Here is a 14,376-nt window from a genome sequence, read left to right on the forward strand (position 1 = left end):
AATGCGGGGTTTTATGTAATAAGACACGTGTAGAACCTTCACGAAGCCACGCGTCTTATGATCCAAAAACCGCTGTTAACTTTCGTCTATTGTCGTCGCCAAGTTCCGATCAATTAAATCTAATGCGACTAAAAGTCTTTTCCTTTATGTTGATATTGATCTCAATTCCATTCAAAGAAACGCCAAAAAACTAACATGAAAACTGCTTCAAAATTCTCCAAGAGTCACCGACTCCTAGGAAACTTCATCACCAACTACATGTAATTTCCGATATAGTCTTTTGTTTCTAAAGTCATGAGCAAAAGAAAAGTGACGAAAATATTACTCCTCGGTAAGCCTGACCATCGAAACAACTTATCTCTCTGCCTTCTCTGCTTTTTCATCCAAAGGTCCAATTAGCCTCTCTCTCTCTCGCTCTCTCTCTCTCCCTCACCGCCGGAGATCGGCTAGATTCCTCCGTCACCTCTAGTTCACGACATAGAGCTTCAAATTCTCCCTTTCAGGTATTGACCTCGCAACCCTAACTCTCGATTTAATTTCACCTTTTTTATTGGATCTAATTGGGGATTTTTGAGTTTTGCCTCGATTGTTTGTGAAATTGTCAACTTTGATCTGCTCTGTGAAAATACATTTGGTTCCTTTAATTGACCCGAAACCAACATAGTTGAACACCATTAAAAAAACCGAATTCTCTTTACTTCTTCTCGCACAACTTGAGAGAGAGAGAGAGAGATAGCGAAAACCTACACAATTCTTCACGGAAGCAACAATTTGGCAATAAAAATCTTAAGTTTCTTCAAATTTATTCATTGGTTTTTAAGCATTCGTTGTTATCCGCTAGAAATTTCCTCTATACCACGGATTCTTAGCGTCTAGCTAGGTGAATTGGTTTGAACGAACCAGTTTCTTTGTGATTCTGAGTCAAATCTGTTCAAAAATCGTTCCTTTCTCTGTCTCCGAACTTGTCTAGACTGTATCATAGGGTTAAGTTTTGTGGGTTTCTTCTTCCTGCAGATCCAATGTTTTTGCTTATGTTTGTGTTTTTAACTATACCAAGACTGATAAAGGATGTGTAAATACTGGAATCTAAATCTTCCTATATATATTCATACTTTTTAAGAAATGAAAATTAACAATTCCTAATTTTGTTCATATATTTCTCCAAACTTTTCAGTCTAAAGATTTAGGTAGGTACGCGACGATTGCCGCCATTGTAGATAAATATGATTTTGACTTTGACCAAACAAACCAGAGTCCTATCAAATTAATTAATTACTCACCTACTGATTGATTAGGCATGTGGTTCATGTTCCACAAAAACGCACTGTTTCACATGTCAAATTTCTCAACCTCTCTCTCAGAGCTTTTTATAAACTCTTATCTTTTGGAATCAAACAAGGATCTTTGCTTCTCCGACAATGGCGGCTACTACACAGTTCAAGTCTTGTCTTCTTCAACCCAAGTCTGGCTCCACCACAAGCCGACTAAACCCTTCTCTCGTTAATCCTCTTACGAATTCGACAAGTAAGTCTTAGCTGATCTTGGTTTGGAAGGCGTTATTCGAATCAAAGTTTCGATTCTTATTTATTTTTGTTTCCTCTGTGATAGGAGTTTCGGTTTTGGGGAAGAGTCGTAGAGATGTCTTTGCGAAGGCTTCGATGGAAATGGCGGAATCGAATCCGATACCTTCCGTTGTCAATTCCTCTAAGCAGAATGGTCCTATCATCGTGATTGATAATTACGACAGCTTCACTTACAATCTCTGCCAGGTTTCATTTCTAACACTATCTCAAATCTTCACTACATCTGTTAAGATTTTTTATGTGTTTTTGAATTTGTTTGGTGTAAAAGCAGCTGAATTTCATTTTGTAAGAAATTTATTCAAGTATGCATCGTGATTGATTATTAGAATCTCATTATTTCAAAATCCAATCTAGTGTCTACATGCTAATAGATAAGACTATGTAATGTTGATTCTCTCTTGTTAATGTGATCAGAGAATCGAATACATCACTTCTTTGTTGCCTGTAGTAGAATCTTTAATCATGTTCAATTTTGTGAGTTGCAATTTTTGACATTAGATTGGTTATTCGTAGTTTGAATATCTCGCTTTCTCATGAAATTTTGGCTGCTCTGAATATCTCACATAACGTACATATATCCCAAATATACAATTTCATCATGTCTTACTTCTAGTTCTCAACGCAGAATCGTGTTAGGTGCATACTATATATCGTGATTGTTCTCTTGATATGGTTTATTCTGCTTTAATATAAACAAAATTTTGAATTGTTATATTTTTCTACAGTATATGGGAGAGCTAGGATGTCATTTTGAAGTATACCGCAATGATGAACTTACAATAGAGGAGCTTGAAAGGTAAGAGGAAACTATGTGCATTCTGTTTTAAAACGTAATGTGGCTAATCAATTGGTGTTGATTCCTATATTATGCTTTTCCTCTTGCAGAAAAAATCCAAGAGGGGTATTGATTTCTCCTGGACCTGGTAAATATTTTGGCGTATGTAGTGTTGAAATTTTGGATTGTTATCTTTTTAAAGCGCTGGAAAAGATGATAACACCTTTCTCAAATTTGATAGGTACACCTCAAGACTCTGGGATTTCTTTGCAAACCGTTTTGGAACTCGGACCATTTGTTCCTTTATTTGGAGTATGTATGGGTTTGCAGTGTATAGGAGAAGCATTTGGAGGTTAGTTGCATATAAAGAGGACATCTTATTTTCCCGTATCATTGTTCTAACATGGTATCCACACAACCTAAATGCAATTGTGTTTTGAACATTGATTAGGAAAGATTGTGCGGGCACCATTTGGTGTTATGCATGGGAAAAGCTCAATGGTACACTATGATGAGAGAGGAGAAGAAGGCTTGTTCTCTGGACTATCTAAGTATGAATCAGATTTTTCTATGTGTTCAATAATTTGGCTTTGTGAAAACCATAATAATGTCCGTAAATGCGTATTAAAACAAAGCTTTGTTGGTATGTCTTCTTTAGCCCTTTCCTTGTAGGTAGATATCACAGCCTCATTATCGAAAAAAATTCATTTCCTAGTGATGAACTCGAGGTTACAGCATGGACAGAAGATGGTCTGGTTATGGCTGCCCGTCACAAGAAATACAAGCATATACAGGTAAAATCCACGCAAGTGTTTTCATGTATCTTCTTGCCTCTATTAAAAAAGGAACTAAACTCTTGAAGTCTTGTAACAATTATTCACAGGGAGTTCAATTTCATCCGGAGAGTATTATAACAACTGAAGGCAAAACAATTGTCGGCAACTTCATCAAACTCGTAGAGAAAAAAGAATCTGAGAAGTTGACATAGACTTCGCCTGAATGAGAAATCAGCTAATCAGTTATGTTCGATTAGTGCCTCTGTGTAATAATGTTTGCTAATGCAAAATGTTCCTTGTCATCTTCACATTGTTTTTATCATAAATGTCAGAAAAACTATGGTGATTTACGTTATGTTATGTCTATCGTAATTCGTAAAAAATGGTTGTGGGCATTTCAGTTTTTCTATTTGGTGTAGTTTGGTAAATTCGATTGTAGTAAAACTACTAAAACACCATACGCTATAGTAATAAAATAGGAGACTTAAGAGAGAGAAAGAGTTGAGAATAGTAATAGATGCAAGAAACAAATAAGGTTTTCTAATCCACCTATTTTGCGCCAAATAAGGGTTCCACACCACGTTGCATAACAGTAAGTAGTCGCAGTGATACACTTTAGACATCTCGATTTGATTAAGCCAATCTACCTGCTTTATAGATATATCAATCAAGTCTTCGTCTTCCTTGTCCTTCATGCGGCAGAGATGGGATCTAATTGAACAAACCTTTGAATCCATCATCATGAACCCTAAAAACTGATGCCTTACCGCTGACGCTTTACCCAAAACCCACTATTTGGATAAATTGTTTCATAATTTGCAAGTGGATCTCAAAACTATCAGAGATGCTATCAGAATCTTGGTGAAGAATCTTCTCCCATACTAGTTTCGGTAGATGATCGCACATACTCATCCTCTTCATTCTTCTTCCAACTTTTGAAAGAAGCTGCGCAATAGAAATTAGGTTTGTTGTCTTCTTGTTTTTGATAATTATGATATATGCTAATTATTGTATCCAAAAAGAAATACTCTATTCCTTTTTCTTATGTGGAAAATAAATACAATTTTATAAAATCATATTCTTTCCATTTTTCCTTAGCATCTACATTCCTCATACATGTTCCGCATTGGACTAAAAGAAGCTTTTGGCGTGATCTGCCTTTGCTACTACTATTGCTTCTTTCATTTCTTGCTAGGCATGGCCTTTCTGCTGAGATTTTGCTCATCAGATTGCATGCAATTCCATACTTAACCACCTAAGTTTTGAATCTACTAAAAATCTATCACATCCTCAAGAACCCTAAGAACTACTCATAAATCATCAAGAACACAAACCGATAAAATGTTAAAAACCCAGAAATTAATAAAAACTTCATAAGTTGTACATCAAACAGAGATAAAAAAGATTGTAGAAGGAATCAAAAGCAAAAACGTAATGGATTAAGAAGAATTTAAATTACAAAGTTTAGGGGTTTTAAGGAGGCAGAGAGAAATACAGAGAATAAAAGATGGATCCCTTGGGTAATAACCTAAGGATACTATTTATAGGAAAAGAGGGAAGCCCTAATACACTATAGGACAAAATAGTAAGGCGACTGGTCCCTGCTCGATCAACCATCGAGCACCTTCGATCGAGCACGATCATTCTTCACTAGTTGGCTCATTTTCTTCTTTGGTCGATCAACCATCGAGATAGGCCGGTCGAGCAGGTTAGTCTTCACGGGTTGGCTCATTTTCTTCTCTGCTCTATCAACCATCGAGATATGCCGGTTGAGCTCAGCTCCATGATCCTTTTCCTAGCATCCTCTCTTAACCTTCATGTCCCAACATATGCTCATAAGCTCCTGTTTTACCTGTAATCAACTCCAAATGCAAAAATGCATGCTATGCTAATGCAGAATGCTCTAAGTATGCAAAGTGATGCAAAATGACTACTAATGACATGAAACATGAGTGAATACTAAGCTAAATGTATGAGAAATGTATGCTGGAAAAGGTAAAATATAGACATATCAGGTGTAAATCGAAGTTGTTTGGTCGAATTTGGCATTTAAGGTAATTAGGGTTGGATTTTTAGATTTAAACTCAAAATTTGGTCGGATCAGTGAAATTTTAGTTAATCGATTTTCAATTTGGGAATTAGATTTAATTGTTTTGATTTTGATAATCGATTTCTAATTTCTCTGTATATATTTGACAGTTTTTGCAATTCAGTTTCACACTAGAAGAAGTAACATGTATGTGAGATTTTGATTTTAAGATTTTAAGATTAATCGAACTGAAATAATTTGAGTTGTGTTTTTATTCTAAGGTAGTGATTATGTCGATTTTGTTTTGCAGACAGTCTTCAAAGCTGCAAGGTTTTGTTGTTGGCGATTGTTTTTACTCTGTAAGCTCTTATTTTCTAACTCATTTGTTTCATTGCAAGTATGTGTTGATTTGATTGAAAGTTAGTTGAGTGCCTTATTCTTTGAATTTATCATCACAAATTGTAAAATCGATGGTGGAGCTGTGGTCCCATTGTTGTGATATGGACCAGGCATGGGTGTGGCTTCCAAGGTATGAGTCTGGTTGAGATATGAACTTTTGTATTTTCATTCATTGATTGATAACAAATACATTTGTGGTTTGATTATATTGATATGAACTTTGTATGGTCTGATTAAACATATAGGGCTAGCCGAGAGTATGTGGAAGGAGCAACAAACTTTGTGACTGCATCATCAAGGATGTTGGGGAATCCATCTGAAATTTTATGTCCCTGCATCAATTGCCGCAATGTTTGCCATCAACTTGTAGACACAGTAATGGATCATCTTGTGATCAAGGGTATGGATAACAAATACATGAGGAATTCGTGTTGGAGTATGCATGGTGAAAGAAAGTCTGATATTTCTGATAGTGTTCCAACATCAGACACTGAGGCTTATGATTTGCTAAGGACGGCTTATTTTACGGGTGAAGGCAGTCCATAGCCATCAAACCACATTGTAGGAGAAACCGAGGAGGGTGAAACTACAGAAGACTTTGAGTTTAGGAATAAGTTGAGAGATGCTGAAACTCCATTGTACTCGACGTGCTTTAATTACACCAAGGTTTCTGCAATAATAGGCCTTTATCGAATAAAAGTGAAAAGTGGAATGTTAGAGAACTACTTTGATCAGCTATTGACGATAGACCATGACATGCTTCCTAAAGACAATGTGCTGCCAAAATCTACAGATGCAATAAATAAATTCTTGAAGATTTTTGGGTTTGGATATGATGTCATTCATGCATGCAAGAATGATTGTATCCTCTATCGAAAACAGTTTGATAAGATGGAAAGCTGCCCTAGATGGGAAATGGATAAACATAGTGGTGAGGAAAAGAAGGGGATTTCAGTGAAGGTCCTTAGATATTTTCCAATCAAAGACAAATTTAGGAGGATTTTTAGATAAAAAAGAATTGCTGAGGAATTGCGTTGGCATTCTAGCAATGCAAGTGAAGATGGTACAATGCGACTGTTGACTCTCTATCTTGGGCTGAGGTAAATGATAAATGGCCAGAGTTTACTCTTGAACCAAGAAATTTTCGTCTCGGTCTTTCTACAGATGGAATGAACCTTTTCTCCATTCAGAACACCAAGTATATTACGTGGCCAGTATTGTTAGTGAACTACAATATGGCTCCAACTCTATGTATGAAGGCTAAGAATATAATGTTGACTTTGTTGATTCCTGGTCCAACAGCTCCCAACAACAATATTGATGTGTATCTTGCACCATTGGTTGATGATTTAAAGGATTTGTGGAATGAGGGTATTGAGGTCTACGATGCATTTTTGAAAGAGAATTTCACACTTAAAGTTATGTTGATGTGGAGTATCAGTGACTATCCTGCCTTAGGGACCTTATCTAGATGTAAAGTGAATGGAAAACAAGCGTGTAATGTATGTGGAAATGATGCTTATTTCCTCAATCCACAACAACTCTTTTGTAGATGCTCTTTATAGCATGGTGACCTACCACAGCTTTTCATTTTGCTCTTGATTCTCTTAGACCCATCTCCAACTCCTACACAATATATATATTTAGTATTTGGAATCATCATCAAAATAGTTCCTACAAACTGTAGATATATGTGTTTTCAAGTACCTTTAAGATGGTCTGAAGATAGGATTCCCGCAGTGATATGCCACTCTAGTCATAAGTTTGGTATTGTGGATTGAGGAAATAAGCATCTACAAAAGAGTTGTGTCGACAAAGAAGAGCTCTGCGGTCTCTACCCGAATTTGAAGATAAGAAGTAGAAAGCCATAAGAATATGATTATGTAAGAAAAACATGTAAAATATTATAATATCGATCACACTCTTGTAAAACCTATGTAATCAGGGGCGGACGCAAAGCAAGAGGACGGTAGGCACGTGCCTTATACTGTTTTTTTTTTCTCTAGTAGTTATTTAAATTAACAAATTTTCTTAAAGAAAAATAAATAGTGTCTTAGTCCAACTTCTTACTAATACGACAGATTTTAAATAAATGTTATTCTTTATCCACAATTTTATACATCCCAATAACCCTACATTTTGGTGTTTCATGATCATACTTTATGTTTCTTATTTTTTCGTTGGTATAAAAAATATTTTTTCGTTTTTATAAAAAAATTCATGATCACAATCTTTGCAAAAACTCCCATACCTAATTTCATACATAATCTTCATTTGTCAATTTTTACCAATACGATGAACATTAACATTGGAGCCCAACTCGATCAAAGTCTTAGCACCATCATAAATCTCAATGTTTATACAAGACAATATCAACATAGTTTTTTGACCGCTTTCTAGCCACCACTTTTCAGCCACCGTTCCAAAGGTACCGCTTTGCAGCGACAACATCGTAGCCACCGCTTTGAAGTAACCGTTCTGTAACCACCGCTTCACAGCCACAACATCGTAGCAAAACAACCGCATATAGCTTGTCCAAACTGTTGGTTTATTATATTCGTATACAAAGTCCATCGTCAAACTTTGTTTTTAAGAAAATGGTTCATATGAGTGGCTAAACCTATATTCACACCATGATAACGAAATTGGGCGAAATCTAGACATTCTTTTCTAAAAGCCATATAATTTGAGGAAAGTCAGTCATTTCATACCCAACCTAAACAACAGTGTTCAATTCATACATGACAGTTAAATCTATATTAATACATACCCAACCTTTTAAAAAATTCAAATAATAATTAAGTTATAAGAAATTATATTTTGTTCCTAAAATAAAATTATCAAATGACAATAAATGTAAAAAATGTCTTCAAAGATTAATATATAAGATTATTGTAGGTTGTTTTTTATTGAAAGCGATTTGAAGATTTTTAGAAGAAGAATTGTGAATTTTGAGTTTATAAACTTGGTTTAAATATTAGTTTCGGTTAAAATATTAGTTATAAGTCTCGAAATGAAGATTTTAAATTCTTACATTAAATATATAATTTTTTTTCACAATTCCGTCGGATGATAGTGATGGAAAAAAAATGAGAAAAGAAAAAAAATTAATTTTTATTTTTGTTTAAAATGATGATGACGTGGCAACAACGTCATGAAGGACGTGACAACCACGTCATCAATGTCATCAACGACGTGGCATCTACGTCAGCAGTAGAGACAAGAGATGTGTGATTTCACACGATTTGATAAGTTTGAGTATGAAATTTGAATTTTTTTTAAAAGGTTGGGTATGTATTGGCACAGAGTAAACTGTCACGTATGAATTGAACACTGTTGTTTAGGATGGGTATGAAATGACCGACTTTCCTATAATTTGACAGCAAACTTAGAGAGAAGTTCAAGTAAACACGGAGAAAAAGGTAAAGAAGAACGTGTCCGAAAAACGTTGTCCACGAAGCTCTGTTCATTTACTTTTTTAGATCTTCTCGATTGGATTTTGAAGTTCTAAATACAAGTCCAATTTTGATTTTAATTACCAAACATCTCAAGATATAACATAAATGATCACGAGTTCAAGGGACTCATCTCTTCACCGGTGCCAAGGTTTAATAAATACACAATCGTCAATAGTCAATCTCGTTTCATTATAATCATGTTACGAGAATGGTGAGTCCATAACACAAATGTCAGTTACAATTTCAAATATTAATTTGTCCATAACATATCCATGATAATAAGTCCACATAAATTTGTCCACACCACCTTCTCACTTCAGGTATTGCACACAACTACTTTTACTCCACTTGTTACAGTTGATTAACCAACCTGAAAAGTTGAATTCCTCATAGTGGCTAACACGAGAAACGATCGCAACGGTTCCAATAGCTAAGAAACCACATCTTAGGTTATTTCTCTCCATCTCATGTTGATTAGAAACAGAGCTAGCAACGAGATATACTTGATTTCTTAGGTATCTTAGGTCTCAATCTTGATTTTTTTTAGATATGAGTGAGTGAGTGTGTATTTTGCACCTAAAACACTTACTTGTTTCTCTCTGTTTTTGAGGACGTTTCTTTTCTATGGGTATCAATGATGTGTTGAGGTGAGAAGTCTCTAAGCCCTACCAAACTCAAATAAAAACATATCACGAAACTAAAATTGATTCAGATGTGAGAGCCTTCCATTGTCTATTCAATAAAGATCTCTAAAACAAACCTGGGATTTACATCTCCATCTTTTTCTTTGTTAAAACAATCACATACACCATCTGCAAGAAACAAAAATAGAGAGCTCTAAAACAAACCTGGGATTTACATCTCCATCTTTTTCTTTGTTAAAACAACCACATACACCATCTGCAAGAAACAAAAATAGAGAGAAAACAAGTAAGAGTAGCTTTCTTATTTCTACACCTTAATAAGCTTCAACAGCTAAATACATGGAAAAGTATTATGATAGTATCACGAGCTGGGCCTCGTGGGTCTCGTAATGGGCTTAATGTTTAAGCCTTCTTTTCTTTAGTTTGTCTGCTATTTAACAGTGTCTTTTGCCTCTGTAAACAATATCGATTAAGATCACAAAGAATGTCAATTATTTCTTTCATCTTCTCCATTCTTCTTCCTCTAATCTTCTGAATTCTTCTAATCCTCATCTCTTTCTTCTACTTCTCATCTCTTTCTATTACTTTCTTGTTAAGCCATTTTGGTACTTAACAAATTACATTTTAACTGAAACCAAATTAATTATAGTTAAAAGGTTTCAAGAACGAGTATGAGCGTGAAGTAGTATAATCACAGAAGTCTTAATCCAGGCTCGAAGATTACACAATACTTAAAACAGAGACGCCAAACCTTAAAACTCAAATATCCCCAATTTCTAGAAACGAATTATAGGAAATATCTACCTTCGATGGAGCAAGTAAAACATAAAGAAGCAAAATTTATGAACCTAAAAGCAAAACTCTAGCGAGAAACAAACAAAAAACTCAGAAATTAAAATTCGGTGACTAATCAACGCAGATGCATACAAATTCGTGAAATTGGATGATGGAGCTAAGAAATTTCCCAGAATCGATTTTTCTATTAACGTTTCTTCGTTTCGAAATTAGTATTGATCGAAAAAAGGGGGAGCCCCAAACCAAATAAAACAAAACAATTGTCTAAAAATCAATCCTTTAATTTGATAAAATCGAAAGATAAATCATTTAAGAGCAAAAACAATAACCAATGGGAAAAAAACGAAGAGGCTGTGATGATACTACCATGGCAGTTCTTTTATTCCAAAAGATCCTCTCTCTTTTCCCACTAAACTCATCCAAGAGAGACACGAGTTTACAGAAAGCCGATTCAGCGAATCAGGTAACTAAACCAGCCAGATCGGACAGATTCTCAAGTTGGTGGTCTGAAAAAAATCTCCTTGAAGTTAAGAAGGTGAATCTGAATGTTCAATCTCTCTTTCTTTAGAAAGCTGATGATTTGTTGAAGAATGAAGAAAGAAGAAGAAAGAAGCTGGACTTGGCCTTCTTCTTTGCAGAGAGAGAGAAGGGATATGAGAATAAGAGAATCAAAAGAAATTGTAACGAAAACGAGATGTAGTTAAAGGGCAAATGTGTCAAATAACTTATCCAAAGTGCATTGCACTTTTTTTTTTTTTTGTCAACTGCATTGCACTTCTTAAATGTCTAAATACGCAAATATGTTCAAAAAAATGCCTAAATCCGCAATAAATCCAATTTTTTTTTAATAAGAAACTTGTACTCTAGTAGACTAAAATAATAATATATATATATTTTACGTTAATTGCCCTTTCCTTTATTTGTTCAAATTTCGGGGATAAAATTCATAGTTTAAGCACACAAAAAGAAGGTTACTTACAGTTGTCCCCGAAGTTTGAGTTTCTCCATAATTTCATCTTATTTTTGCATGTTTGCTAATTTTTGTCCCTCAATTTTAATTCATTGTTCTTGGATTTTAGTATGTAAACTCTAATTGTGGTATTTTCATTTTGTTTGATGTTTATATTTCGTTTGATTATTGTCTCCGAATAGGGTTTTTTGTCTCCCGGATACTTGTCCCTAAATGTTACACTTTATCTACCACATCAACCGAGGGCAAAACTGTCTTTTTCATATCACAATACCACATGAATGTGGTACAAGTGGTAAACCATTCTCTATTGTGGTAGAGATGCTAATGGATTTGAAAAATATGGTACATTTAGCCAAATTCCCTTCTCAAAATATAAAAACAAATAATAAATAATAATTTTTCATTTCTTTTTTTTTCCTTCTCCCAATATTTATCTGAGTTTTTAAATATTATCATCTTTTCTTCTCCTTGGGCGATTTAGTTTCTCCTTGGCGTCGGCATCTTTTAGAGGTGAATTGAATGATAGTCCATTTTCGTTGGTTTTCCATATGAATTTTTGTGTTGTTTAGGGTTTGTGAATTCTGATCTGAGTCACCGATCTAAACGAAACATACGAAACCTCGATCGATTTATACAGAGAGATCAGAACTTGAGTGAGATCTCGTCTTCAAGCTGCAGGAAGAAGGAAGTCGAGAAAATCACCGACGCCGGAGATCTAGTGAATCGCCTTCTTCAACTATGGCGCTTAGATTTAATCCTGTCTCCACGTCGCTCTCACCACCACTCCCTCCTCCTCTCAGAACTCAAATTGAAGATCCAAACGCTCAGTCTCAGCCTAGTCAAGAGCATTTTGATGCTTTTACTTCAACCAAAGTTGCGGATCTAGCTAAGCCGTTGAAGGAATTAGGGTTTCCTTATAAGATCCATATAGTGAAAGATCATGATATGTCTTGTGATTGAGAGGCTTGGTCTTAGTGCTGTGATTATGGCAAGGCGAAAACACGTTTCCAATTTTACTTGGAATCCGATTTGGGAGATTATTATCACACAAATTGATCAATTATACTCATTTCACTTCAGATATATAAGGAGATATTGGTAGATTAATCATTGTTAGGGTTATTAGAAACTAGTTGATAATTCTGTTTACGTTCTTTTTATTTCTACTTGTGGCATTCACAGAGGTAAAGGAGTCATTTGCATGCTGTTTTCCAATAAAGTTAATTCTCTAATCGAACAAGTTTCGAGATTGGATATTGACGACGATATGGGCCTTGGAGGTAGTGAAACAATGGAATGCAAGTGTGGTATGCCCCTATGCATCTGTGTAGCTTCTTCCAAATCAACGGATAAACCAAACCCACCGGTAAATACTCATTTCGGTACATGTTTTCCTTACAATATATATTTTCTGAAGATGCTTTTGGAACAGGCTACCGTTGCTCCTGTGGTTCTCCCTCAGTTAAAGTCAGAGACTTCAGCAAAAAGTAAAGGTTCTACTTCCAGCAGCAATGCTAGGTATGTTAGCATTTAGTCGTAGTATCAAGGCAAAAGTTTGTGTCTAGATTTAACTACATTAGATTTCATTTACTTGATTATTGCACGGAAGTATCAACGAGAAATTTGCGTGCTCTTGTACTTCAACTGGACCGATCAAATCACTCAAAGTTTCTTGTGTAATTGGTTCTGCTTTTCGTGCAATTGTGTAGAAAACTTGCTTTCGATATTCGTTTTTGTGGCAACTGACAAATGATATTTAAAATTCACTCGCTGCCATCTTTTTTAGTATTTTGATATGTTATTAAGCTGTTGAAAATCTCAGATCAGCTCTTAATCCTGGACTAGACACCCCCCAAAGAGACTATGAAGCCAGTGGGGAGGTAACTCTTGACATTTCATTACAGAAATAAACTATGGTTTATTTTTCCTGACAGAGTATTCATTGATTTTGGGGAATTTGTTTGTGAAAAGGGATTAAGGGAAGCTATTAAGAATGGTGACATTGCTGGTGTGAAAAAGCTTCTAAAAGAGGTACTTAATCTCCAATTAAGAAGCTGCGCTTAATTAAGTGTATAGAGAGGCTAAAACTGTAGGAGTTGCAGGGCGTAGATGCAAATTACCGTGACAAGCAGGGAATGTCAGTGCTTCATCTGGTAAACATACCGCTCCTCATGTGTGATTGATTTGCTTAGGTAAGTTTAAATATAGTAATAACATAAACTTTGACTTCCTCAGGCTGTCCTTTTCAACCAAACTGATATTGCATTGATGTTGATGGATCATGGAGCAAGCCTCGAGTACAAGAATGCACAAGGTAATTCTCATGCTACACAAATCTTGCCTTTCATGATGTGTCTAATCAATGACCTGTAAATAACATTTTGACGAGAACAAGTGTAGTTAGTTGTGAATACTTCCCTTTCACATGGGAACTTCTCTGGTTTCGCCTAAAGTATATAAATTGTTATGCGTCACCAGGAGAAACACCGCTAGATTGTGCACCCGCAACACTGCAATACAAGATGCGGGAAAAGATGAAGTCCACTTAACAGCAGGCATCATACAGAGGTACAAATCATTTTTTCAGATAAGGGAAAGATTTGTAATGAGTTTGCTTGTAACTTTAGTTGCATTCTGTGTGCAATTTTTCATGTTATGTGATCTTTGAACCATGTCTTCTTTCGCTATGACATAAAAACTCTCCTTTTGTGGCAAGCTAAAAATATACAGTTGTTCAATTTGCTTTGCATCCAAATGCAGCGTCTGAATTAATACGATGTTTTATTTGTGTTACATCAACCGAACATCCGAATGCAGAAACAAAGAGCACCATTGTTAATACTTAATATCACCATACTTTGCAAAATTCTTTTGATTCGTTGTCTCCAACAATCGCACAAACTTTGTCTTCAAGGTGGTCTTCGTCGAGAAAACTATATGATGA

General features: G+C 35.3%; 2 protein-coding genes and 1 long non-coding RNA gene across 5 annotated transcripts; 2 read left to right on the forward strand and 1 right to left on the reverse strand.

The window, feature by feature from the left end:
• The first annotated feature begins 159 nt into the window (after positions 1–159).
• Positions 160–3,539, forward strand: LOC9315014 (anthranilate synthase beta subunit 1, chloroplastic). The gene is made up of 9 exons (XM_002878901.2): positions 160–503; positions 1,400–1,524; positions 1,609–1,769; positions 2,309–2,379; positions 2,469–2,506; positions 2,600–2,710; positions 2,810–2,909; positions 3,017–3,152; positions 3,242–3,539. Exons 2-9 carry the CDS (start codon positions 1,419–1,421, stop codon positions 3,344–3,346), a joined length of 828 nt encoding a protein of 275 aa, XP_002878947.1. The 5' UTR covers positions 160–503; positions 1,400–1,418; the 3' UTR covers positions 3,347–3,539.
• Positions 3,540–9,134: 5,595 nt separating this feature from the next.
• LOC110229564 lies at positions 9,135–11,150 on the reverse strand. 2 transcript variants are annotated; one of them, XR_002332990.1, is made up of 4 exons: positions 10,826–11,150; positions 9,869–10,292; positions 9,610–9,685; positions 9,135–9,390 (listed from the first exon to the last, which is right to left on the reverse strand). It is a non-coding gene; the product is annotated as an uncharacterized LOC110229564 (long non-coding RNA). The 2 variants fall into 2 exon arrangements; XR_002332989.1 differs by having other exon boundaries at positions 9,135–9,685; positions 10,826–11,149.
• A 690-nt stretch (positions 11,151–11,840) lies between these two features.
• Positions 11,841–14,172, forward strand: LOC9315016 (palmitoyltransferase AKR1). 2 transcript variants are annotated; one of them, XM_021028872.1, is made up of 8 exons: positions 11,841–11,942; positions 12,615–12,818; positions 12,870–12,950; positions 13,255–13,312; positions 13,404–13,463; positions 13,535–13,585; positions 13,668–13,746; positions 13,911–14,172. In XM_021028872.1, exons 2-8 carry the CDS (start codon positions 12,634–12,636, stop codon positions 13,979–13,981), a joined length of 585 nt encoding a protein of 194 aa, XP_020884531.1. In that variant the 5' UTR covers positions 11,841–11,942; positions 12,615–12,633; the 3' UTR covers positions 13,982–14,172. The 2 variants fall into 2 exon arrangements, with proteins under 2 accessions (XP_020884531.1, XP_002878949.1); XM_002878903.2 differs by having other exon boundaries at positions 11,887–12,798; positions 12,865–12,950.
• The last annotated feature ends 204 nt before the right edge of the window (positions 14,173–14,376 follow it).

Source organism: Arabidopsis lyrata, assembly GCF_000004255.2.
Source record: "Arabidopsis lyrata subsp. lyrata unplaced genomic scaffold ARALYscaffold_4, whole genome shotgun sequence".
In the NCBI taxonomy this organism is placed as follows: domain Eukaryota; kingdom Viridiplantae; phylum Streptophyta; class Magnoliopsida; order Brassicales; family Brassicaceae; genus Arabidopsis; species Arabidopsis lyrata.